This window comes from Halichoerus grypus, chromosome 13, assembly GCF_964656455.1.
Source record: "Halichoerus grypus chromosome 13, mHalGry1.hap1.1, whole genome shotgun sequence".
NCBI lineage: Eukaryota > Metazoa > Chordata > Mammalia > Carnivora > Phocidae > Halichoerus > Halichoerus grypus.
Window position 1 is genome coordinate 24,679,005 of NC_135724.1, and position 25,830 is coordinate 24,704,834.

General features: G+C 38.3%; 1 protein-coding gene and 1 pseudogene across 2 annotated transcripts in view; one reads left to right on the plus strand and one right to left on the minus strand.

Moving 5' to 3' along the window:
* DYM (dymeclin) overlaps nucleotides 1–25,830 on the plus strand; it is a 340,668-nt gene that overhangs the window by 172,951 nt on the left and 141,887 nt on the right. Inside the window, exon 14 of one of the 2 annotated variants that reach the window (XM_036078200.2) lies at nucleotides 20,630–20,794. The exons of the other annotated variant lie outside the window; for it this stretch is intronic. Coding sequence (XP_035934093.1) covers nucleotides 20,630–20,794 — 165 coding nt within the window. The remainder of the gene's footprint in view (nucleotides 1–20,629; nucleotides 20,795–25,830) is intronic. 2 annotated transcript variants of the gene reach the window in all.
* On the minus strand, nucleotides 17,171–17,281 carry LOC118526823 (small nucleolar RNA U3; annotated as a pseudogene).

Consider the following 25,830-nt stretch of genomic DNA (forward strand, 5'->3'; position numbering starts at 1 on the left):
ACCACAGTGAAGATGAAGAAAAGGACCGTAAGAGACTCTTAATCTTGGAAACAACCTGAGGGTTGCTGGAGTGGTGGGGGGTGGGGGGGATGGGGTGGCTGGGGGATGGACATTGGGGAGGGTACGTGCTATGGTGAGCGCTGTGAATTGCGTAAGACTGATGAATCACAGACCTGTACCCCTGAAACAAATAATACATTATATGTTAATAAAAAAATTTTAAAAAAAGATGAAGAAAAGGCTCCTCTCCCCGAAGATTCCCTGTGCGGTTCTGTAGCCCCACCCTGCCAGACACCTGAACCCCATTCTCCTCCTATAGTTCTTTCTTTTCCAGATTGTCCTATACATGAAATCGTACAGAATATAGTCTTTTGAGTCTGGAGATTTATCCATGTTGTTGTATCATTCCTTTTTTGATTACTGAGTAGTATTCCAATGTAAGGATACCACAGTTTGTTTATCAGTTGAAAGACATTTGGGCTGTTTTCCTTTTGAGGCAGTTATGATGAAGCTGCCATAAATATTTGTGTAGAGAATTTGGGGGGAATGTAAGTTTTGATTTCTGCTGGATAAATGCTTAGGAATGGTGTTTTTGGTTAATGGCACGTGTATGGTTAACTTTATAAGAAACTGCCAAACTCTTTTCCAAAGTGGCTGTACTATTTTGCATTCCTACTAGCAGTGTAAGAAAGTTCCAGTTACTCCACATCCTCACCAACAATTAGCATTGTCTTTTTGTAAAAGTCATTCTAAGAGATATGTAATCATATCTCATGCTTTTAATTTGCATTTCCCTAATGACCAATAATGTTGAGCATCTTTTCTTGTGCTCTTTTGCCATCCATGAAATGTCTATTCATACTTTTTGTCCTTTTTATATTGGGTTGTTTGGGGTTTTTATGTTTGACTTTTGAGAGTTCTTTTTTGTTTTTTTGCTTGTTTGGTTTTTGGTGTTATTTATTTGTTTTTAATTTTAATTCCAGTAGAGTTAGCATACAGTGTAATATGAGTTTCAGGTGTACAATATAGTGATGTCGCACTTCCTTCCATCTCCCGGTGCTCGTCATGACAAGTGCCCTCCTTGATCCCCATCCCCTGTTCCACCCATCCCCCCACCGAGAATGCTTTATCTGTTTTGAATACAAGTCCTTTTACAGGCGTGTGTTTTGTAAAGCTGTATCTACCAGTCAGGGCTTGTCTTTTCTCTTAACAACATCCTTCAAAGAGCAGGAATTATTTTATTTTGATGAAGTCCAAATTTTCAGTTTTTTCTTTTGCAAATTATGCTTCTGGTATCTGCTTAAGATCCCTTCTGCCTAACCCAGGGCCACAAAATCTTTGTCCTTTGTTTTCTGGAAGTTTTATAGTTACAAGTCTTAGGATTAAGTCTGTAATTCATTTTGAGTTAATTTTTGTATATGGTGCAAAGTATGAATTAACGTTCATATTTTTGCACTCGGATCTATAATTAGTCCAGCAACATTTGTCAAAAAGATTATCCTTTCTCCATTGAATCTGGCAGCACACCAGCAGTTGATTTTTTTTTTTTAAAGGAATTAATGGAGATGAGTCTCTCACCAACAATGTCCTTCTTATTTACTACCTGTAAGAATTAATGATGGGCAAAAGAGAAATTTAATTAAAAAAAAAATAACAAAATCATCAAACGTTTGAACTCTGTGCCCCCTTTCTTGAGAGATTGACTTAATCATATGTACAGGGACACTGTGAAACATTCCGCTCTCTGGTTGTACCTCTGAGCTTCAGCATTATAACTCGAAGGAGACATGAGCATCCTGTCCCTTCCCCCTGCCATTCTTCTCCAGATTTCTGCTCTGGTGGTGGTCTGCCTTGAGATGGTTACCATCTGAAACACAGAAGCCACACTGCAAATTATTAAAGCCACATTTTTACCTTTATAAATCAATTTAATGTTGAAATGATAGATTATAAGCATCAAAGCATTTTTTAAGTGAAAAATTATGCTGAAAGCAGCCAGCATCACTCGGATTAAAATAAGTCAGCACCTATACACAGTTGAAGTGTGAAGGAAAAATTGCTCTCCTTTCTGGAGAATAAAATTTGTGTAGCAGATTTTGATATACCTCGTGTAATTCTGGCCATTTTAGAAAACACAGGGCCCTTTGTTCCTTTATTTATGTTCTAAGTTATATTACATGTTCTTGGAAAATACTGAAGGACTTTAAGAAGACATCAAGAAGACTTAAAATCTGGGGCTTGAATCAAAGTTTGGGAGCCTTTTTGAAAAATCTGCTTCTGCTCTGTTCTAATACCGTTCTTCATGAGTAGCACTAGGTCAGAGATGATATTTTTGTTTCTTTCTCATGTTCATCTCTCAGGTCTTAACCTAGGTGTCATGTCCTCTGAGATCCTTTTTTCCTGTCTCCCCCTCCCCACTGCCATGCACCCGCCCACTGCTGTGTACTCGTGGCATCTTTAATATTATGCTGTGCTATAATTAATTGACTCTCCTTCTCCCTCCCTGCCCTGTAGACTAGACATTTTGGGGGTTGCTGAGTAGGAACACAGATAATAGGCAAGTGAATAAACGCACTAGGGGCTTTGAGAACAATGAAAATGAAGACTGGATGAGGTGACATGACCGCGGAGCCTCTTGAATTGGTGGGTCGGGAGAAGTCATCTTTAAGGTCTGGGGTAACTTGAAGGTAATTTGTTTCTAATGATGAGGTCATTGTTTCTTTTGTAGTATAAATGAGAGTGGATCTAAAGTTAACCCTGAAACATCTCCCTAGAGTGGCAAGAAAGAGCGGGTAGAGCCCTCGCTGCGAGGGGAGGGCAGCTGTCAGTATCCTGGTCGCAGGAAGTGCTTGAGAACTGCTGGGTGACCTTTCTGTCTTCTTCCGGTTTGGAGCCCTCCATTTTAAGTGATGATGAAATTGAAGCAGAAAGCGTGTGGAAAGGCCTCCCTGCGGCTGCTGTGCCCACCTCCGCTGTTAAGCCCCTGTCTCCTTATCGTCTAGTCCACTCCCCCTTGGCCCACGGGGAAGGGGTTGTGATGGCTTCACCTCATCATCGCTGTGTCATTTCCAATGGAATGGACATATGTTTCCCACTATTCGTTTCCTGGGGCTATAACAAATGACCACAGACCAGGAGCTGAAAATAACAGAAATTTATTGTCTCACAGTTATGGAGGGCAGATGTCCTAAATCGGGATGTCAGCAGGGCCACACTTCCCCTGAAACCCGTCAGGGAGAACCCTTCCTTTCCTCGTCTAGCTTCTGGTGTTTGCTGGTAATCCTTGGCATCCTTGGCTTGTGGGTGCATTGCTCCAGTCTCTGCTTCCTTTGTCACATGGTCATCTTCTCCCCGTGTGTTCCTGTTTCTTCTCCCAAGGACGCCAGTCATATTGGACCAAGCGCCCACCCTGCGCCAGAATAGCCTCATCTTAATTAAGTATGTGTGATAACCCCATCTCTAGAGAAGGTGAGGGCCTGAGCTCCTGGGGGTTAGGACTTCCACATGTCTTTTGGCCTGATACAGTTCAATCCATGATACCTACTCAATATTTTTCTTCTCATACTTAATTCTTTATGATCTCTTCTTTTTCTGTTCTTATACCTCTTGTTGTCCTAGATTTATTTTGCCACTTAGTAAATATATGCAGTTGTGACGTGTCTTAGGTTGTTTCTTGTCATTTAATTTTTAGTATGTTTATATCTTGAATCTTCAGCTAGATTATAAACTGCTTGATGGGTGACATTAATTTTCTTATAGATTACGTATCAAATAGAGATGAGGAGAGTCAAAGAACAAGTTGTTAATTCAGATGCTAGATAAACAAGCACTGATGTCCCTTCCGCAAGATACAGGTCTTCTTTGTACCCTATTTTCTCCTTCTGTGAGTAGTCACCAAAAAAGCACTTTGGTCTGTTGTTTTCTTTTGTTTGTTTTTCCTACAATAAACTTTTCCCCCCTTTCTTTTTGATTTCTTTCATCCCATCTTGCCCATTTCCTGTATCCAGCAGTTACAACTTTTGTCTTAAAAAAGATATGAACTTTCTAAGGCATATAGTTCTCAAGGTTGGCAGATTGTTGCTAATTTTGATCCAAAAAAAGTGATTCATGTAACGAATAAAGTGATAGCTAATAAGGTCTTCAGAACTATTTCAGGATGGCCATTCCAGTTCTCTATTCCATGGAAAGAAAATAAGTCTTTGGTTGGTGGGTAGAGGTGATTAAGATCTTTTAAGATCTTTTGCACTTCTGAAAAGTGGACAAATCCTGGATTTCTTTTAAGATTTAAAAAAAAAATTAGCAGCTGAGAGAAACTTAGGCCTTAGAGAAAAATTATTGTGTAAGTTCCTATTCCCAGTGATTTATAGGCCTTTGCTCACCCCTAAGGAAGGATGTAATTTTATGTTTATGGTTATGACTCTCCCAGCCCCGCCTGAAGTGTGATTGTCAGTGTAGCATAAATGCATTAAAAACTTCCCAAAACAAGGTATCTTGTGGATTGTTGGATATGGAACATTAATTTTTGTCAGTTTTTCTCTAGTGAATTAATAAATGTTGTGCTTTCTTAATACCAGCCATTGTGCTGGGTGCTAGGGAAAGAAGAATAAAAATTCCGGATCTTCCCTCAAAGAGGTTATGGTTGAAAGGGGAAACAGATAATAAAGACAGTTATAAATGCATTTTGTTAAGTTGTATATTGGCAGTAAGTGCTAGGCACAATGGGAATCTAGAAGGGACAGCACTAGATGTCCCTGAAGCAATCAGGGAAAGCTTCCAGAAGAGTCACACTTAGAGAATGGAGGAGGAGGGGGTCATCCAGATAGTTGTCAGCAGGTGCAAAGGCCTAGAGGCAAAAGAAGGTGTGGCCTGTCCTTCCCCCCAGGAAGAGGTGTCCTGGTGTGTCCATCAGTTACTGTGGCAGTCAGGCTAGTACTATAGTTAGGCTGATGAGAGCTTGAGCTAGTGAGACCAACACTGGGCTTTTCATCTCCATCCACCTAGGCCAGTGAGCTTCAATTTCATGATTACCACATTCCTGTAACAGCACCCGGAATCCTTGCTGCCAGCTCACAGACGTGGCTTTAGTGTGTGTCACCACACCCATGTGGGTGAAAGGGTGAGGGAGTATGGCTGTTTCGACGTACATCCATGACCACAGCTGAAAAATGACTCTGAGATGGTCTCCTGATGATGAGTTATTAGCATAACTTCCATATAAGAAGACTTGTCCAGATTTTTAATGACCTTAATAGATTTTCAACTCTTCTGATTGTAGAGCACTTTATCTTGTGTGTATTTTTTCCTGCTCTGCTATAGAAAGGATGTGACATAAATATTTAATCAGTCTCAGCAGAATTGGGCTTTTTTCATGGCTCCAGATTATCTAACTCCACTGATCTAATACTTATGGCATGTATATTGAAAAATCAAGACTCAGAACTCAGATTGTTCAGGAGAATTTTACAATGGCTATAAATCCTTTCATGCCTTTTTGTCAAGAGGGAGTTTGTAAAATATAATGACTTTAGAAGTGAGCAAGCTTTTTGATGGTCATAAAATGTGCTAAATATGCTATTTTATAGCTATTTATTTGTGAACCCAGTCTTTCCATTACATTCTTAGTGTTTATACCCCAAATTACTCAGTGTAGACAGATGTGTGTGGACTGAGCAACACTTTGGAATCTAGTATATAGTCATCATTAATGTCCCCCAAAGTCCAGATTTTTAAGAACACGTCTTTTAATTTTTGAACACGTCTCCAGATGAGGTATAAAGATAATTTTTAACTTTCAGGCTGAGTTCTTTGATGGTTAATTCTGTAATGAGCGTGTGCTTTTTTTTCCCCCTTCAATCAACTCCACCCCCACTGGAACCAATTTGGCGTCTGTGGGAGTCTTCATTTTAATGTGTGCCGTGTCAATCCACCACTTCCCTTGGCACAAGGAGGAGCACAATAACATATTGAAATGCTTCTTTTAAAATACAATTGTAGGGGCGCCTGGGTGGCTCAGTCGATAAGCGTCTGCCTTTGGCTCAGGTCATGATCCCAGGGTCCTGGGATCAAGGCCCGCATCGGGCACCCTGCTCAGCGGGAAGCCTGCTTCTCCCTCTCCCTCTCCCCCTGCTTGTGTTCCCTCTCTTGCTGTCTCTCTCTCTCTCTGTCAAAAAAATAAATAAATTCTTTAAAAATAAAATAAAAATAAAATATAATTGTAAACAAATACCAAGTAAAAATTTTCCTTCCTTATGAAATGTCCATCAGTGTTCCCCTCCTCCTAACTCTAAGGTCATGAAAATGTTAGCAGGGAACTTGGAATGAATGTCTGTGTTTGTAGATTTTTAGACCTGCTTATTAGACCACAAGTAGAGCAGACAGCAGCATGCTATTAACACATGGAAATACAACTTCAAGCCATATAGCATAATTGTGCATTGCTGGGAACCCAGCCAGCTGTACATTGCTGCATGGCCTTATTGGGCATTTGCAGAGCAAATGTCTGTAATGGAAAGGCACAACAACATTCTTTTTAAATAGTTGCTTTGTCCAAGTCAAAGACATTTTTTGTGTACATATGCCCTGTAGGAGGGAATGCTGGTAATAAGCGGATCTGTTTATCCACACCTGTAAATATAGATTGTCACATCATCTTTAAAACAAGGGACAGTGGTATACTTAATGAGTACCATGTAAGTGTCCATCTACTTAGTCTAATATTTAGATATCTGGTACATATGATCTGTTTACAAAACTTAAAATTATTTTCAAGTGCCTTGTCTCCTTTACTTTAGTAGTATATGAAGATCAATGCCTTTAACTACTTCGTTTTCTATAAAGAGGAGGATGAGATTTTATTAAGTGAACTGTGATCAAGTCTTCAATGACAAGTTGAAGTTCTCAGAAACATTCTTGGAAATAAAGTTTGTCCCTAAAAGAAAATATGATTAGTTCTATAGATACTACCAAATTTATATGTGATTATAACAAATATTTTAGAAACAAGCAAGTAATTTGACAAAAATGTTATGAAATTGCTATCTAAAATATTTGGTTATCTTTTAAGCTCCTGCACATGTTTACATTTTAGGTCTTTATTGATGCATGTATATCCCAAAATAAGTAGCTAGCTTAGGATGAAAGATCTTATTGGAAGATTTTTTAAATCAGAGAATTTGATTAAATTTCAAATGTCAATGATTGTGTACATTCTAATTGATTAAAATGTTACACAAATCTAAGGGTTTTTCTTATTTTGATTTCTTTAGCAACTGAGATACAAATCATAGAAAAGAAGTTTATATTGTAATGTTATATTGTTATGTTATATTGTTAAAGAGGTCCTTTTTTATTGTTACAGTCTTTATTATTTTCTAGATCTGGCAGTGGGGTATTAGGTCATTTCATCCCCTCTGAGCTAGTACTAGATTGTTCCTTTCAATGTATTTTCCAGTGCTTGGGCCAGTCTGTTAATCCTTCATACTAGAGATTCCCGGGATCTTCATTGCTAGCAATAGATTTAGCTCCAGGAAAAATGACTTCTGCTGCCAAGGAGTTAAATGATTCAAGGGCTGTGCTTCCACCACTGTTTTGTACTTTCCTGACATTCGTCCCAGATTTTACTCTGCTTATTTTCTTGGATGTCATTACATATCCACATTGTATTGTAAGTTTTATACTGTGTAAAATTGTGTGTTATTTTATAAATTTTTTGGTTCGTAAAAATCTCCCCTAGAAACTTAATGATATTTAATGCATGTGGATGAACTAATCAATGGGATTAAAGATAGGAAGTCTTATACCCAGGGTTGGGTTTTAATGAATGGTATTTTTTGACGTTTCTAACATTGGTCCCTGTTGCTCATCAGTGACTTTATATTGCTAAATCCAGTGGGCATTTTCTGTCTTATTTGCCCTCTCAATTGTGTTTGACACTGTTAACTACTCTTCACTAAGACAGTTTCTTCTTGTGTTTTTTGTTTTTTGTTTTTAAAGTTTTTGGCCACTCCTCAAAATTCTGTGATGGGTTGTCTTCCTCAATCTGGATTTAAAGTGATCTTATGACACTATTAAATGTTGGCATTTCTCAAGGTCACTCCTAGACTCCCTTCTGCTCTCTCTACGCCTTACCTCAGTGATCTCGGCCACGCGTGCCTGTATACAGATGACTCCCAAACATGTGTCTTCAGGCTAGACCTATCCTTGGACCTCTGAGACCTTTTTGTCCATTCATATACCTGATACCAGGTTTCAAGTTTCTCGGAGTTATTGCAGACCTCAGTGTATTTAGAATGGAAATCGTAATCTTGCCCTTCCCTTGCCCTTGCTGATCCTCTGTGCTGTTCCCTGTCTCAGTGAATGACATCACCTTTTATGCAAGCCAGAAGCCTGGGGGTCTTTTTTTTTTTTTTTAAGATTTTATTTATTTATTTGAGAGAGAGAGAGAGATAGAGAGAGCATGGCGGGGGGGGGGAAGGGGGTAGGGGGTGGAGAGAGAGAGGGAGAAGCAGACTCCCCGCTGAGCAGGGAGCCAGATGCAGGCTTCGATCCCAGATCCCAGGACCCCTGGATCATGACCTGAGCTGAAGGCAGGTGCTTAACTAATGAGCCACCCAGGTGCCCTGCCTGGGAGTCATTTTTGACCCTCTCTCCCTTCCTCTCACCTACCGTAGCCAATTCTTCACTGAGTCTTGTGAATAACTTTGTCATATATGCCCACTTCTCTCCTTTACCTCATTGCCTTAGTTCCCTTACCCTACTGCAGTAACTTCTATGAAGTCTGTTACCAACTCTTGGCTCATCAGTCTGCAGGTAGACTGATCAAAATGCAAATCTTATCCTGAAACTGCTTAATACCCTTCTTGTGCTTCTCATTGTTCTTAGGGTAAAGACCAAACTCCTCTGTAATCTGGCCCCTTTTACTGCTCCCTCCCTCCAGGTCAACACAGATCTTTAATCTGTGTTGTTCCTTCTGCTTGTATTCTTTTCCTGCTTATCTTTATTCATCCTGTAAATCTTGGCTGAATCATTAACTGTCATAGGGAAAACTTTCTTCACCTGTCTGATCGGTTGAAGTCTCCCTGTGTTTAGTTCTTGTTTGTAGCACCTGTTACCTGTTTGCGTCAGTTTGATTAGTTTGTCCACACAAGCAAATTAACAGTTCCTTAATCTGATATCAAATCAATATTCACAGTGTGCTTGATTTAAAAATACCTGTTTATTTTGGTTAGTTCAAATCAGGGTCCAAACGAGGTCTTCACACCGCATTAAATAGTCATGTCTCTTAGGATTATTTCAATCTAGAGCAGGGTCAGGATTTTTAAAATAAAGTTTTATTAGAACACAGCAATGACCATTTATTTGCATTTTGTCTATAGCTGCTTTCTTGCACTTACAGAGTTCAGTAGTTGTAAGACAGTATGGCCCACAAACCTAAAGTATTTACTGTCTGGCTCTTTAGAAAAAGGTTGCTGATCCCTGATCTAGAGCTGTATCCCCTCCTTCCTTTTTCTTTTTCTTTCTTTTTTTTTCTTAACTCACAACTTTGACAACAAAAAGTTAGTTGTTTTATAGAATATCCCACATTTTGGGTTTATCTGTTTGCCTTCTCCTGTGCCTTTAATTTGTTTTTGCTATCATTGATTTCTTCTGCAAACTGAAAGTTAACTCTGGGGAATAGATCATTGAGATTCAACCTTTTCGGCAAAAGTTCTTCATAAACATTCCTGTGTATTTCATATTGCAGAGTATCAGGAAACACATAATGCCTAATTATCCCAGGGATACTAAGATTAATCAATTCAGTTGGTGATAGCCTAATCCCTTCCTTCTAAGTTGCACCATTGTTCCTTCATGTGATGGTTTCATCCATTGATGATCTCTCATTGAATTAGTCGTTTCATTACTGGCTGCCAAAAGGAAAAATTTTTTTAAAGATTTCGTTTTCAAGAATTCTCTACACTCAACGTGGGGCTCAAACTCACGACCCTGAGGTCAAGAGTCTCATACTCTACTGACTGAGCCAGCTAGACGCCCAGGAAATTTTTAAATTAGAATATCACACGCATATTTTTTAGGTAGAATTCTTTCTTCCCAAGTAGGTTAGCTTGGAAAGACAGGATTAATGCTTATTTCTTTTCCTTCAATATTTAATTTTCAGAAAGAGTGATTGATGTCCTCTTAAACAAAGCATTTTGGTTTTTGGTTTTTCAGTTGTTTTATTATGAATTCTTCATTTTTTTAATATAAATACTATGTGTGTTTCAGTCACTTGCAGAGTCATCTTTTTTGGTTTCTGAGTGTGCCATCTTTGGCCGATGGGAAACTCTTATGTCGTCTTTTGATAGGATGCTTTTCTTCTTTGATAGTTAACCTGCTTTCCTGTTCTGAGGCCAACAGAATGTGTCAGGCTCATCTTGCACATTTCCTGTCTCAGACCTAGAAACCACCATTCTTTCAAGAAGCTCTGGTTTCTTTCTATCTAAATGATATTTAGAGACCACAATTTGGTGGTGGGTGATAGGGGTGCTAATTGCTATGGAGTCTGTCATTTCTTTCAGATCTCTTCCATGGACAAAACTAGTAAAACATAAATTCTTGAAAAGGAAAAAGATAGTTCATACTGTTAGTTTTGATTCAGATTTAAGGTTACTTAACATAAATTCTAATCCGATTCTTTGAACTGCATTAATATATTCTCTTTATTCCTCCCTGTATGTCTCTATATGTACAAGTAATTGCTTCAAGATAATAGTAATATTGTTACTAAGTCTTAGTGAATGAAGCTTGTGATTTTTTTGTCTCTGTCCTTAGAATATATGCCACTGAATATATATGATCAATTCTATATTTTAAAATAATTTGTTACAATTTTTAAATCTTTGTGTGGTTTTATCACTCGATGTACAGTTAAATCATTTCTTTTGGTTTTCAGTTTGAGGGAATTTTTTCCTTTTGATTTTAGGGTTGTTTTTTTTTAAAGATTTTATTTGAGAGAGAGAGAGTGAGGGGGGAGGGGCCAGAGGAGAAAGAGGAACAGACTCCCCGCTGAGCAGGGAGCCCAACCCCGGGGCTCAGGCTCCTGACAATCTCAGGACCCTGAGATCATGACCTGAGCCAAAGGTAGATGTTTAACCAACTGAGCTGAGCCACGCAGGTGCCCCCCTTTTGATTTTAGTTTTTGAACATGTATAATTTAAAGCTGTACTAATAGTATATAAATTACTCATCATTACCCAAAACAAAACACATCTAGAATAATGTGTTCACTTGCGTTGCCATATTTTAAGAAGAATCAGTGGTAAACCAAGCGTGGGATGATACCAGTGGTTCTGGCAATGCATTGTGTCTGTAAAGAATTTTAAAACTGTAATAAAACTGACTAAAAGTTGGTCTGCTTCTTTATCATCACCATGTCCCAGCAATTCTAAGTGAGAAAATATTCCTCTCTGCCCTTGTTACATTGCTGAATCAGTGTGAATATACAAAGGAGAGTAATAAGATTGATGAGAATCTAGAAAGATGAAAAATGAAAGAAAAGATGTTTAATATTAGAAGAAAACCTTAAGAGATTTACAGTTTCTTCATATATTTAAAGACTGTCATGTAGAGAAAAAGTTGGACTTTTGTTTCAGTTCCAGATGTCATAACTGGGTAGAAATTTAACTTAATGTTCCTAGTCTTATGGAGGATCATGGCATCCTTTATAATATTTTGTCTTCCTGTCTCCAGAACCATGCTGGTCTCTTCATTTAATTAAGGCTTAAATCAATCATTTAATCAAGGCTTCTTTTATGCCCAGTGGTAAATTTTTGTCATTTTCTTCATGTAGGTTCTAAACATTCATTATTACTTTAATTTCTTGGTATTTTATATCTACTAATGAATTTTATCAACAAGCTTTTTCTAAAAAAAATTTTAAATAGACATTGGAAAGGGATGCACATAATAATCTAGATAGTCCAAAAGTTTAATCTGTTTCTTGGTGATTTCAATTTTTTTTGAAAGTTTGCGAAGCATATAAATAATTAAGAAGGGGCGCCTGGGTGGCTCAGTCATTAAGTTTCTGCCTTTGGCTTGGGTCATGATCGCAGGGTCCTGGGATCAAGCCCCACATCGGGCTCCCTGCTCCGCAGGAAGCCTGCTTCTCCCTCTCCTACTCCCACTGCTTGTGTTCCTGCTCTCGCTATCTCTCTCTCTGTCAAATAAATAAATAAAATCTTTAAAATAAAAAAGAAAAGAAATTAATAAAAAGTTGCTATGAGAATATAATTTTATTGTCAAAGCGCTGAAAATACATTATTAGAAAGCCTGACTCAGGGATCTTTTTAAAGCATCACTCTTTTGCTTGTGGTTTTGGGGATCTTTTACAGATTTAAGTATTGTTTTAGGAGAGAACATTTTCATACTTTACTTTGGTGAAGCTTAGCCATATCAAATAACATTTCAGTACTATACATTGCATAATCTTGGACATTTTCATATAAGAAGGCACTAAAGGGATTTTATTTTTTATGAAAATGCAACTCTTAAGTAACAGTGACTGTTTTTTATGGGATAGCTCCAGACCACATTTGCTTACTTCCCACGCTCTAGTTTTTTCTGATGTCCTAAGTTTTTTGTTTTTTTTTTTTTTAAGATTTTATTTATTTATTTGACAGAGAGAGACACAGCGAGAGGGAATACAAGCAGGGGGAGTGGGAGAGGGAGAAGCAGGCTTCCTGAGGAGCAGGGAGCCCGATGTGGGGCTCGATCCCAGGACCCTGGGATGATGACCTGAGCCAAAGGCAGACGCTTAACGACTGAGCCACCCAGGCGCCCCTTTGATGTCCTAAGTTTTAAGTATAGAGGTCAGAATGACATTTTAGTGCTCTAGATTTGAATGTCATAATCTTAAAATGGATATTATTCAGTATATCAAAAAGATTCTGTTTTCTTTCTTATATTAAAAAAAATGACTTTCATGTTTTAATACTGTATTCATTTTTAAAACCTTTTATCTTGAAATTGCAGATTTGCAAAAAAGTGTAGTTTTCTCATTCACCTTTCCCTTAGAGTCCTAAAATGGTAAAATTTTACCACTTTTGCGTAGTGTCTGTTTTTTTTTTTAACATTTGAGAATTTATGGACATGTTATACCTTTACTTTTACCACCAAGTACTTCAGTGTCTATTTCCTAAAAACAAAAACATTTATCAAAACCAGGAAATTAACATTGTCTAATCTATAGACACTCAAATTTTGTCATTTACCCCACTAATTTCCTTTCTAGAGAAAAAAAAATTGCCTTGTAACCCTCCCTGGGATCTAATCCCAGAATCACATTTAGTTGCTCTCTTTTATCTCCTTTAGTGTGGAACAGCTCCTCTGCCTTTCTTTGTCTTTCAAAATTTGAAGAATATGGAGCTTTTTTTGTTTTTGTTTTCTGTAAGATACTCTTCAATTTGGATTCTTTTGATTCCTCAGGACTAGATTTTAAGCTCTGCTGTGATCCTATCGAGATATATCATGTCTCTTTACTGTTAATATTAACTGTGATCGCTTGCTTCAAAATGTGAATCATGACCACCTTAAAACAATTTTTATGTTTTCTGAAGTTTTGTTTTCCTTTGGTGGATTGAGTCCTGGAGTCCTTTCTAGGACTCAATAAAAGTATCTAATTATAAACCTGTTTTAAAAAATTAACTCTACCTTATCTTAGACATTATCAGCCTCTTAAGACTTTGGTTTTGGAGAAGTGGGCAGGTACAGGACTTACGGAGATTCCAGAAAATGTGGGTCCTGAGCTTGGATGTTGGTTTATAGAGTTAGGAACCTCTGGCCCTGAGTATGACTGAATTGTCGGTGGATTCCACTGGGTGTAATTCTTCCATGACTAACTGACATGATAGTCAGTGTGTCACCTATTTTCTTTATTCTGCCGTTTTGTCATTTGTTAAATGGGGATTGTGATACCTCTTTTTAATTATTACAGTGGAATATGAGGACAGAAAAATAAAGAAGTCATAAATGTGAAAGTGTTTTTGTTTTGTTTTTCAGATTCCTCCTTCATATATTAATGGCTGAAAAACATATCAAAAAGCTGTTGATTAGTGTTTGTATATGGCCTGGTGGCTGACACAGAGATCTCTAGTGCATTTTTCTAGATCTGTCCTTGACCTGTTCCTATTTAGTACTTCTATTAATAACTTTCTTAGAAGAAATCATTAAAGGTATTCTCAGTTTTGTAGATGACAAAATCAGAGAGAATCTGTATTCAAAATGAGTTTCACATTTTAGAATGAAGTCAAGCTCTGCAAGATGATTTCCTTACTTAAATTCCAAAGATCAGTTGCAAAATAAAGGTTTGGTAAGATTGTTCTGTAATGCATTGCATTTGGTCACCAGCTTAATATGAGCAATTGCTAAAAACTTAATGTGATCCTATACTCATCAAAAAGGATTATACTGTTCCGTTCATGGAAGGTAATAGTAATATTACCACTGTGTTTTAAGAATATTTAAAAATGAGAGTTAGGGGCTCCTGGGTGGCTCAGTCGTTAAGCGTCTGCCTTCAGCTCAGGTCATGATCCCGGCATCCTGGGATCGAGCCCCTCATCGGGCTCCCTGCTCAGTGGGAAGCCTGCTTCTCCCTCTCCCACTCCCCTTGCTTGTGTTCCCTCTCTCGCTGTGTCTCTCTCTGTCAAATAAATAAATAAAATCTTAAAAAAAAAAAATGAGAGGTATCTTGTCAGAGCAAGATTTCAATCAGATGCCATGTAACTATTTAAGAATGATTAGAAGAGATTCTTTTGTTGGGTATAGCTGTGAAATGCTGAAATAAATGCAACATCCTATATTTAAATCCATTTTCGTATCTGCGCCTTTCTTTTGAAACATCTTATGTAGACCACATGCTTTTAAAATAATTTCATAATTAAAATCTTGTTCAGCAACCAATAAATACTATTTATCCAGTGGATGCTCGTAGTTAATGACAGGATAATGTAATTAAAAGCCAGTTTTCTGTGCCTTGATTTGTAGTTAAGGAATACAGATTAATTGAGCTGAATTCAAAGTAACAGTGTCAAAGTCTAGCATTGAGTACATTTTTGAATTCATTTTTTACCATTATTACAGTTGCGGTGAAAATATTAAGACAGATTTCATGACAGAATTGTGATTAAAAGATAATCATTAAAAACTAGTTGTATTTCATTTGTTCATTTCTTGTTTGTTTTTTGTTTTGTTTTGTTTTGTAAGCTAAAAGTGGTGGGACCAAAGGATTTTTCTCATAATGAGACATCTCTCACGTGTCTGCTAATCACCAGGGCTATTTCCATTCAATCTCTATTAAATAATAATAAAGAATATTTCAAGATTATTAAATTAAGAGGAAGGAACTTCTCTAAATTGAACAGGAGCTCCTTTTCCAAGAATATGTTAACTGTTTCAGTCACACAGCTTGAAAGTTTAAGATTTATATGCTTAGCATATACAGAGATCATCTTAAAGGTATATCATGACCATGACCCTCTTGAAACACCTTCTGACAACGTTCTTAGGTTTTCTTCTGACTTCTCTAGCTACCCGTGAGTATTCTGTACCAGCACCTCTCTCTCTCTAACTTGTATATCCTGGAATTTCTTAGTCCAGGTCCTGTCTTTTTCCCTCTGACCTTACATAATCTCATATATGTTCCCCAAACTTTGACCTCCATCTATGTGTCTCTCAGTATCCATCTCTGTCTCTGGGTTAGTCCACATCTCTCTAGCTTCAAGCTTACATGTGTCCCAGCATTTGTTGACATCTCACATCTGCAGGATCTGAAACTGAGCATGTCCAAAACTAAACTCATGATCTTCTCCATAAAACCTGTCCCTCCTCTAGTTTCTCTTAGCTCAGAAAATGTACTTTCATTCAGTTCCTAATATCAGAAATCAGGGAATTATTCTTGGTATCTTCCTCCACTGACACCATCTCCCATTCCAATCAATTAGCAAGTCCCATTGGTTTTACTTCCAAAGGTCTTGAATCTGCTCTCCTGCTCTGAGGCCATCGTCAGTGATTCTTGCATAAGCGATTGCAGTGGCTGCTTACTGGTCTTTGCTTTTCCACTCTTGGCGCTTCTGGTTGTATCTTTCAACTTTTGCCCCCCTCCAATTTTATCTTTGTATTGCAGAAATGCATCTTAGAAAAAGTAAACCATATCTAGTTGCTCCCCGCTCAGACCCTTCATTAGTTTTTCATGATGTGATGAATCTTACAACTCACAAGGCGCTGCATGAGCCCACCTTACCTTTTACCATTTTTCCAACATACACCAGCCATACTGAACTTCTTTCGGATTCTTGAACTTGTTTAAATCTCCCTGCGTTTAGCATAGTCCCTCTGAAATAATTGCTCCTGTGCCCCTTTCAATTTTTAAAAATTATTCATTAATTTATGTCTAAGATACATGAAAGTGGCAGAAAGTTCATACTGTACAAAAGATGCACAGTGAAAAAGTGATTGTCTCTTCTATTTATATTTTCCATTTTTATGTGCTCAACTTTAAGACTTATTTTTTAATGGCGCTCAGGTATATGGTTTATTTTTGAACTTTTGTCGTTTTATTTTTTCCTTACAATCTTTGATCAACTTGGAATTTCTTTTGATTTAGGAGGTGAGGTTAAGAGTCATCTCTGTTTTTTCCTAATTATCTACTCAGTTATCCTAATACCATTTATCGAATAATGCATCAGATCTTCTGTTTTAAAGTGCCACCTTGGGGCACCTAGGTGGCTCGGTTGGTTAAGCATCTGCCTTTGGCTCAGGTCATGATCCCAGCATCCTGGGATTAAGCTCCAGGTTGGGCTCCTTGCTCAGTGGGGGAGCCTGCTTTTTTCTCTTCCTCTGCTGCTCTCCTTGCTCAATCTCTCACTCTCGCTCTCTCAAATAAATAAATAAAATCTTAAAAAAAAAAAAAATAAAGTGCCACCTTTATCTTATACTCTGTTCTCATCTTATTTCAGTCTCTTCTAGTGTTCTTGTACTCATGCACCATACCAAACTGTTTCTGGTAATGTCACTTTACAGTATTTTTTTAATAGGTGGTAGAGCTAGTCCCATCCTAGAACTCTATAGTTTTTCAGAATTTTATGGCTTTTCTTAAATGTTTAATTTTCTATATGACTTCAGAATTAACATGTCTAGTTTCATTTTTAAAACTCTTGATATTTTTGAGAACATGAATTTTTAGACTAACACCAGAACATTTGGTGACTTTATAACAAACTATAGAAATGATCCCTGAAAGTATAGTCTTCATTTGGTGACTTTATAATCCCAGAGTTTCCTATCTAAAAATTTTTTCTTCCATTTTATCAATTCTTTTAAATTTTTTGTTATTACCATTTTAAAGATTTCTTCATAGATATTTGTTGTACATTATTCTTGTATATTTCATCTTATTTTGTTGTCATTGGACTAGAATCACTATATTTTTATTTTTTTAATTTATTTTTTTTATCTTAAATATTTTTATTTATTTATTTGACACAGAGAGAAATAGCAAGAGCAGGAGCACAAGCAGGGGGAGTGGGGGAGGGAGAAGCAGGCTTCCTGCCGAGCAGGGAGCCCGATGTGGGGCTCAATCCCAGGACCCCGGAATAATGACCCAAGCCGAAGGCAGACGCTCAACGACTGAGCCACCCAGGTGCCCCTAGAATCACTATATTTTAAAAAACATTGTTTTTTTGGGGTGCCTCGGTGACTCAGTCGGTTAAGTGTCTAACTCTTGATTTCAGCTCAGGTCATGATCTCAGGGTCATGGGATCAAGCCCCATGTCAGGCTCCACACTGGATGTGGAACCTGCTTAGGATTCTCTCTCTCCCTCGCGCTTCACTCTCTCTCTGAAACAAAAAAAACTGATTGTTTTTTTCAAACAAACAGCAGAAACAGACCCAAAAGAGAACAAACTGATGGCTGTCAGAGGGGAGGGAAGTGAGGGAATGGGCACAATGGGTGAAGGGAGTGGAAATACAGGCTTCCAGTTATGGAATGAATAAGTCGCGGGGTTGAAAGGTACAGCAAAGGGAATATAGTCAGTGGTATTGTAATAGTGTTGGATGGTGACAGATGCTAGCTACACTTGTGAGCATAGTATAAGGTATAGACTTGTTGAATTGCTATGTCGTACACCAGAAACTAGTGTAACATTGTGTATCAGCTATACTTCAATTAAAAAAAAAAAAAAACATTGTTTTTTGACCTGAGAAAGGCTGTTAATTTTGAACCCACTCTCCTTACGATATTCATGTATTTATTTTTTTAAAGATTTGATTTATTTATTTGACAGAGAGAGACACAGTGAGAGAGGGAACACAAGCAGGGGGAGTGGGAGAGGGAGAAGCAGACTCCCAACTGAGCCTGATGTGGGGCTCGATCCCAGGACCCTGGGATCATGACCTGAGCCAAAGGCAGATGCTTAATGACTCAGCCACCCAGGCGCCCCTCGTGTATTGTTTGTAAGATATTTTTAGCTTATTCATGGCTCCTCTCCCCCAGTCTATACTCTATGTAGCTAACTTCCGTTCTTCCTTAAGATGTCAGCTTAAAATTCACTTTGCAGCAGCCCTTTCTCAGCTTCCAAATCTCAAGGTGAGATCTCCATTTTACTCCTCTTACTTTTCCTTCATAGTGCTTATTACAGTTAGAAATTATACAGTTTCAGTGGGATTTTGTTATTGTCTAATATGTGTCTTACTTCTATCTTGTAATCTCGGGAAAGGATTATGTGTAATTTCTTCCTCACGCTGTCTTCAGGGTCGTGCATAGTTCCTATGTGCCACATATAATAGATACTGCTTGGAGATAAGTAGATGGGCTGATTAATAGGTTGAATGGGTGATTGAATTGTCCAAGTTTTGGAAATTTGCCTATTTCTAATCTTTTAATCTATTAGTTTCATTAATTTATTCCCAAAATAAAATTTGGGAACTTGGTGTATTTTTGGCGTGGATTTTTAGACAAGGTTCTCAAAGACTAGTAGTTTAAGCATATCCATTGATGTTGATGTGTTCACGGTTTTGTTGATTCACCTTGTCACATTCATTTGGCATTTTCCTCTTTCAAACAAGTTATTTTCAAGTGGTCTGAAATGTGGCACGGATGAAATTGCTCTGACGATAATAATTCTTTTATATTTTTATTTTTAAATATCACTTCAAAATTTTGGAATAATTTAATGTTTTTACTTCTGTGTTACAATTTGTGGGATTGAGGCTTGGAGAGATCAAATCCCCACTGTCAAAACTTCCAGCGGCTGGGCTGGATCCAGATTTTGAAGTTTTCTTACTCCCAATTCCATGTTCCTCTACCATGATATCTTCCATATTGCAGTACTATTATTGCCTGTCTTCCAGGAACATATTTGTAGTATTGTAGAGAGAAAATCTCTCATACCACTCTGCTCTAGCAAGGCAGATTTCATCCCCCACTTTTAAATACCCTTTTTAAGAGCAGTTCTACATTTATAGCAAAATGGAGCAAAAGTACAGAGAATTGCCATATGTACCCTGTCTCCCTACACACACAGCCTCCCCTGCTATCATCATTCTACACCAGAAGTGATAACATTTGTTACACAGTTGATGAACCCACGTTGACATAATCACTACCACTCAGAGACTATAGTTTATATTAGGGTTCATTCTTGGTGATATGCATTCTATGGGTTTGACAAATGTATAGTGACATGTATCTACTGTTATGGTATCATAAAGAATATTGCATTGCCCTAAAAATCTTCTGTGCTCTGCCTATTCATCCCTCTCTCCCCACTAAACTCTGGCAGCCACTGATCTTTTTACCTTCTGTGGGGTTTTGCCTTTTCTAGAATGTCATAGAGTTAGAATCACACAGTATGTAGCCTTTTTAGGTTGTCTTCTTTCCTAAGTAATACACGTTTAAGATTCCACCCTCTCTTTTCATGGTTTGATAGCTCATTTCTTTTTAGTGCTGAATATATTTGATTTTCTGGATGTACCACAGTTGATCCGTTTACCTACTAAATGACCTCTTGATTGCTTCCAAGTTTTGGCAATTATGAAAACTGATATAAACATCCATGTGCAGGTATTTATGTGGACAGAAATTTCCAACTCATTTGGGTAAATACCAAGGAGCATGACTGCTGGATTGTATGGTAAGAGTATGTTTAGTTTTGTAAGAAAACTGAAACTGTCTTCCAAAATGGCTGTATGATTTTTGCATTCCCACCAGCAGTAACTGAGAGTTCCTGCTGCTCCACATCCTTCCCTGCATTTGGTATTGTCAGTGTTCTGGATTTTGGCCATTCGAATGGGTTTGTAGCAGTATCTCATTGTTTTAGTTTGCATTTCCTTAATGATATATGATGTGGAACATCTTTTCATATGCTTATTTGCCATTGGTGTATCTTCTTTGGTGAGGTGTCTGTTTAGATCTTTCGCCCATTTTTAAAACAGGTTGCTTGTTTTCTTTTTTATCTTTTTAATATTCTCTTTTAACAGTTGTTTTTTCTTGGGTGCCATCTAGTGAAAATACACAGAGAGCTTTGAGGACATTGAGAATGGCTTATTTTTTCAAAGGAAAACTCCTCTCTGTTTTTCTCCTTTTACCTTTGTCTTTCAGTTATACCTGCCGCCACTTGCGGAGATATGTTTATGTGTTGGACAAACTGTATTTCCCCCACTCTCACTGTTCTACGCTTCAGCATTGCTTCTCGACCCTCAGTGACAATGGAGAGGAACTCTTGTCTTTAACTTGCTCTCACATTCTCAGATCCTATGCTTCCAGGTTATTAACCTCTGCTGTCCATTTACTGCATGCTGCATGCTGTATGTGACTGATAATTGCATGTTTGAATGGGACACATGTCGATGAAATGATGACAGAGGATAATTTATATTTGAAACGATGCTAAATAATTCTTTAAAATAATGGCTGGGATTTGTTTCCTTACAAATATCTTCCTAAGTACTTTATGTCTCATAGTTGTCATGTAAACTTGACAGAACTTTTCTAGACTTTGCTCCATTTGGAAATCTTTTGATTTAATGTATAATAATCGGGAGTGCTCTGATTTGTGTATGAATAGACTCTACAGTTGCCATTAATTACATGTGAATTTTGAGTTCTCTTTCTTGCTCTGCAAGCACACTGAGAGCTGGCTATGGCACTTCATCCATGTTTTGATAGAAGCACGTTCAGCTGAGCAGGTTTGACTTTATAAGAAGGTAGAAATTATCCATTGAGGTTTTGTATTTCTTACTCATTTTATTTACATACAGAGTCGTTATAAAATCAGCAAGTTGCAATGTGTCATGGATGAGTATAGATCAAACAGAACAACGGTGGGAGTAGTAAGAAAGAAACAAGGCACTGATGTTAGGTGTCAGAGGAAATCAGCACCTGCTGTTTAGTGTCTGTCATGCACCAAAATAGAGGGATAGTTTGACATTAGTGCTTTGTACTTACTTGCCGTTGGCATTTTAAACACATTTTCTGTAAGTCAGAGATGACTTCTGTGCCGGCACTATATTGTTAGCTAGGTAGGGTGTTTGCAGCAGTGTCTTCTCTGCGGAATGACTTAGGGGAAGAACGAAAAAGCCCCACGACCACCTTCTAGAAAATAGCAAACATTTTGAATTAAAATAGATCTCTTCAGGTGAAGAAACATACAAAAGCTTTGCTCTACACAGTATATCTAAGTGAAAACACTTTGATTATTAAGAATAGAAGATAGGGTGCCTGGGTGGCTCAGTCAGTTAAGCATCTGATTTTGGCTCAGCTCATAATCCCAGGGTTCTGGGATTGAGCCCCATGGCAGGCTCTCTGCTCAGCGGGGAGTCTGCTTCTCCCTCTCCCTTCACCCCTCCCCCCTGCTTGTGCACTCGTGCTCTCTTCTCTTTCTCACTCTCAAATAAATAAAATCTTTAAAAAAAAAAAAGTAGAAGATAGTTGTGACATCTAAGTTGACAGCATTTTCTTGGTGGCAGAAACATTTACAGACTCATAATGATGTTGGTCAGACTCCTATTGAGTCAGTAGAGACATTTTTAATCAAAAGTCAGGGGCGCCTGGGTGGCTCAGTCGGTTAAGCGGCTGCCTTCGACTCAGGTCATGATCCCAGGGTCCTGGGATTGAGCCCTGCATCTGGCTCCCTGCTTCTCCCTCTGCCTGCCACTCCCACTGCTTGTGCTCTCTCTTTCTCTCTCTGTCAAATAAATAAGTAAGATCTTTAAGGAAAAAAAAAAAGAAATAAAAAATCAGAGATAGAAAAGTAAGTGAAAATAATAAACTCTTATGCATATAATATGGAAGAATTTACCAAAGTAAAGCCATTTACTTTCAACTGACTTAGGTAAAGTGAGGTAGTATGAGGTAAGTGGTAGTCTTAGGAATTGGGGCCAGAACTTGTCTGGTTACAAGGAACAGAGAGAGCTGCCCCTAATCGTTGAGCCTCTTGAACAGGCAGCATTAATTATTCTTGCCCTTATTTACTAATGTACCTATACTTGACTAAGGTTTCTCCAGAAAAAGAGAACCAGTAGGATGTACACACGTGTGTACAGAGAGAATAAGAGATTGAGAACTATTTTAGGGAACTGGCTTTCGTGATTGTAGTGGCTGGCAAGTCTGAAATCTGTTGGGGTAGGTGGGAAATTTAGGTAAGCATTAATGTTGCAGTCTTAAATGTTAGATCCACTTGTCTCTGGAGTCACAGCGCTCCCTTCACAGGAACAGACAGGAGAGGGAGGAATACGGGGACACCTGGGAAGCTACAAGGCAATGGAGGGAAAGGGACCCGGAAGTCAAAGTCAGGAGGCACGAAGAAAGTAGAGAGTAAAGGTAAAGGCACCACGTGGCCCAAGCAGCCTGTGATTTCTGAACCCCCTTCACCCAATTCCTGGCAGAGCTGAAGTGCACTTTGTTTCCAAGGTGGAACAGCATTTCTTTCAGTTTTCTGTTTCCTCTTTTAGCAGCTTTCCTGTGGCGCCTCGGCCCCTACCCACTCTGGTCCCTTTCTCATCCTCAGGAGGGTGTTCAGTACTCCCAGCTAACGTGGGAGTACGTACCGCCGCAGGGTATGTTTTCAGTGCAGAGCCCTCCTCAGGACTGAAAAGCCCTTAGGATGCATCTAGAAGGAAATCCCAGGCTGTGGTAGACCCAGGTAGATGCACTGAGGAAATACTCTGAGGCCCGGAGAACTTTATGGCATTTTCAAAATTTTGCGAGCCTGCCCCCTCTCTGGCAGTCAGCCGTCTTCTCTCACCTTATTCCAGGGCTGTTCTGTCAGATGTGCTGTGTCTCGGCCCCCAGATTCTGCCAGGCCCGGACCAGCTTTTCTGAATGGCAGAGGAAATACAGTGGTTAGCGACACAGGCTCCGGAGTTAAGGCCATGACCCCTGCCCCCCTGGCTTTCCCGCTCCACCACTTGCAGTCTAGGACAGGGTGCGGGGAACCTCCACCGTTCAGGACCTCAGAATGCGGGATTTCCGCAGAAGGCGGTATCTGGTCGCCTTTGGGCCATGTTCATGTGTAAGTGACTAACATTCTGCATCCACACTGACATGTGGTCAAGTGTAGTCTAGTCTCTGCAGTTGACAGATTTTTCTTTCAATAGAACTGTTACACAGAAGAACAAAGCAAGCCAAAGGCCTGAATGGAGCAATCTCAGACTCACTTCACAATCCCAAATAGCTTTTGGTTATGCAGAGCGTTTAGAATGTAACTGAGTCTCTGGAGAGAAGTATCAGCTTATCCCTAAAGAACTTTGCCTTAGTCTAACATGAATTACTGCTGTAGATAGAAATCTTAGTCATTGTACTATAGACTTCTTCCCAATATAAAAATTGTTTTTAAAGCATCTCTGAGAGAGTGCTTCTGGGTACTTCCCATCTCAAGAGGCAGTAGAGTTCTTAGATTGTCCTGTTTTAAGTCCACCTGCCAATAACTTGGAACCATTTTAAAATTTAATATACTAAAGATACGGTGTAATCCTGGATTATTTTGCAGTTGTGTAAGTTGCATATGTAAGAGAAAAAATGGTAGAAAATAGTGGATTTCTATAAAGAAATATCTACCAAAAGTTATTAAAATGCTAATATCTTGGAATTTATCCTAGGGAAATAACCCAAGGAAAGAATTATATTTAGGAACAAAATAAGGGATTGGTCAAGTAAACTATATTCTATCAACTCAAGAGAATATGATGTAGCCTTGAAAAATATTATAAAGAAAAATAAAGAGAAATATGGGAAACATTTGATATAATTTTGAGAAAGTAATATAAAATTATATACTGCTATAAACAACTGTATATTATATGCATCTGGACGAAAACTAGATGATACATACAAATAGTTGTGGAGCATTAGTGAAATACACATTTTTAAAATTTATTTTTTAAGCATTTAAAAATTATGCAAATTGAAATGATAAGTTTCTCCTCTGTTTTTTCTCTGCCCTCCCTCCACTGCCCCAATTTAAGTGTATATCTCTGGCTTTTCTTTTTTTTTTTTTTTCCTCACCAATATAATGTAATATCATTTTATTAGTTGGCAAAGACTTATAGTGGTTTATGAAAATAGATATAGTTCCTTGATCTGTGATCACAGAAAATTTCTCCCATAGCATATTTTAGAATTTTTATAGGCTTTTTTTTGGGGGGGGTGCTTTTCTTAACTGAATTGGTTTATTATTCTAAGTAAGCACAATATTAAATCATGCCTAAACTGTAGCACTTTCAAATTTAGGAGTGTTTTCACCCATGTGGAATGTCTTTTATACTGTGGTTAAGAAAATGACATCTGGTGCCATTTGATTGCTTTGAAAAAGGATTACATCTTAAGCGTAAATCTAGGACAATGTTCTAATGAGTTTCCTCAAAAGAGTTTTGTTTTTTTTTTTTAATTACTAGAACAGCCTTGTCATAGTATATACCACTCACTAAATCTGTCATGAATAAATATTTGAAGCCATAGTCATAATTTTTCATGCATATGATACTGTCTTAATAATTCTGTTGTGGCTGTGTGCTTTATTGATTTCTGTACCACTTCTGTGACATGAAATGAAATGCATTATTCCACTTAAGCCATTATGGTTTCTGTTTGAATTACATATTCACTCCTTGATCCTGTCATCAAGCTTATTCTGTTTTCTGTTATGTGGTGTTAGGTCTTCAGACATACTCCATTAGTACTCAGTGCCATGTAAGGCAAAACAGAACAGGTAAATTCAGATCAGAAAAGTTGGGAAGAATAAACAATACGTAGTTAAATTTTTTTAGAGTCACTCTTTTACTGTATGTTTTCTGGTTTGGGGACTTGGGATTTTCTCTTAAGAATTATAAGAATGAATCATGGCTGAGCATTCTGGACAGGACAGGAGAGGAGGGCAGAGCTTGACAAACTGGCCACTATCTTTGCTGGGCCTCAGAGCTGAGGTAGGTGGCTTTGCCCCCCACCTTCTCTTGGCTTCTGCGACAGTGCACTCTGGGCTTTCTTTGCACAGGTTTGCCATTTCTTTTTAGGCCTTTGTCGTAAATATTAGAATTCCGTAAGGCCTGCTCCTAAGGCCCTCCTTTCTTTTCACTTAAGCTCTTACCTCAGGCATTTCCATCTCCTTTTATGACTTTACATGTCATCCATGTGGCAGTATGTCCCAAATGGGTAACTCCAGCTGAGGTTCTGAGCTCCAGCCCCACACCGTCAGCTACCATAGTGTTAACACCACCACTCGCACCTCTCATGCCCCGTCTCCCAGGCCAACTCTTAAACCTTTCGCCACAAACCTTTTCTTTTTGTCTCCTCTGTCTCGGTAAGTG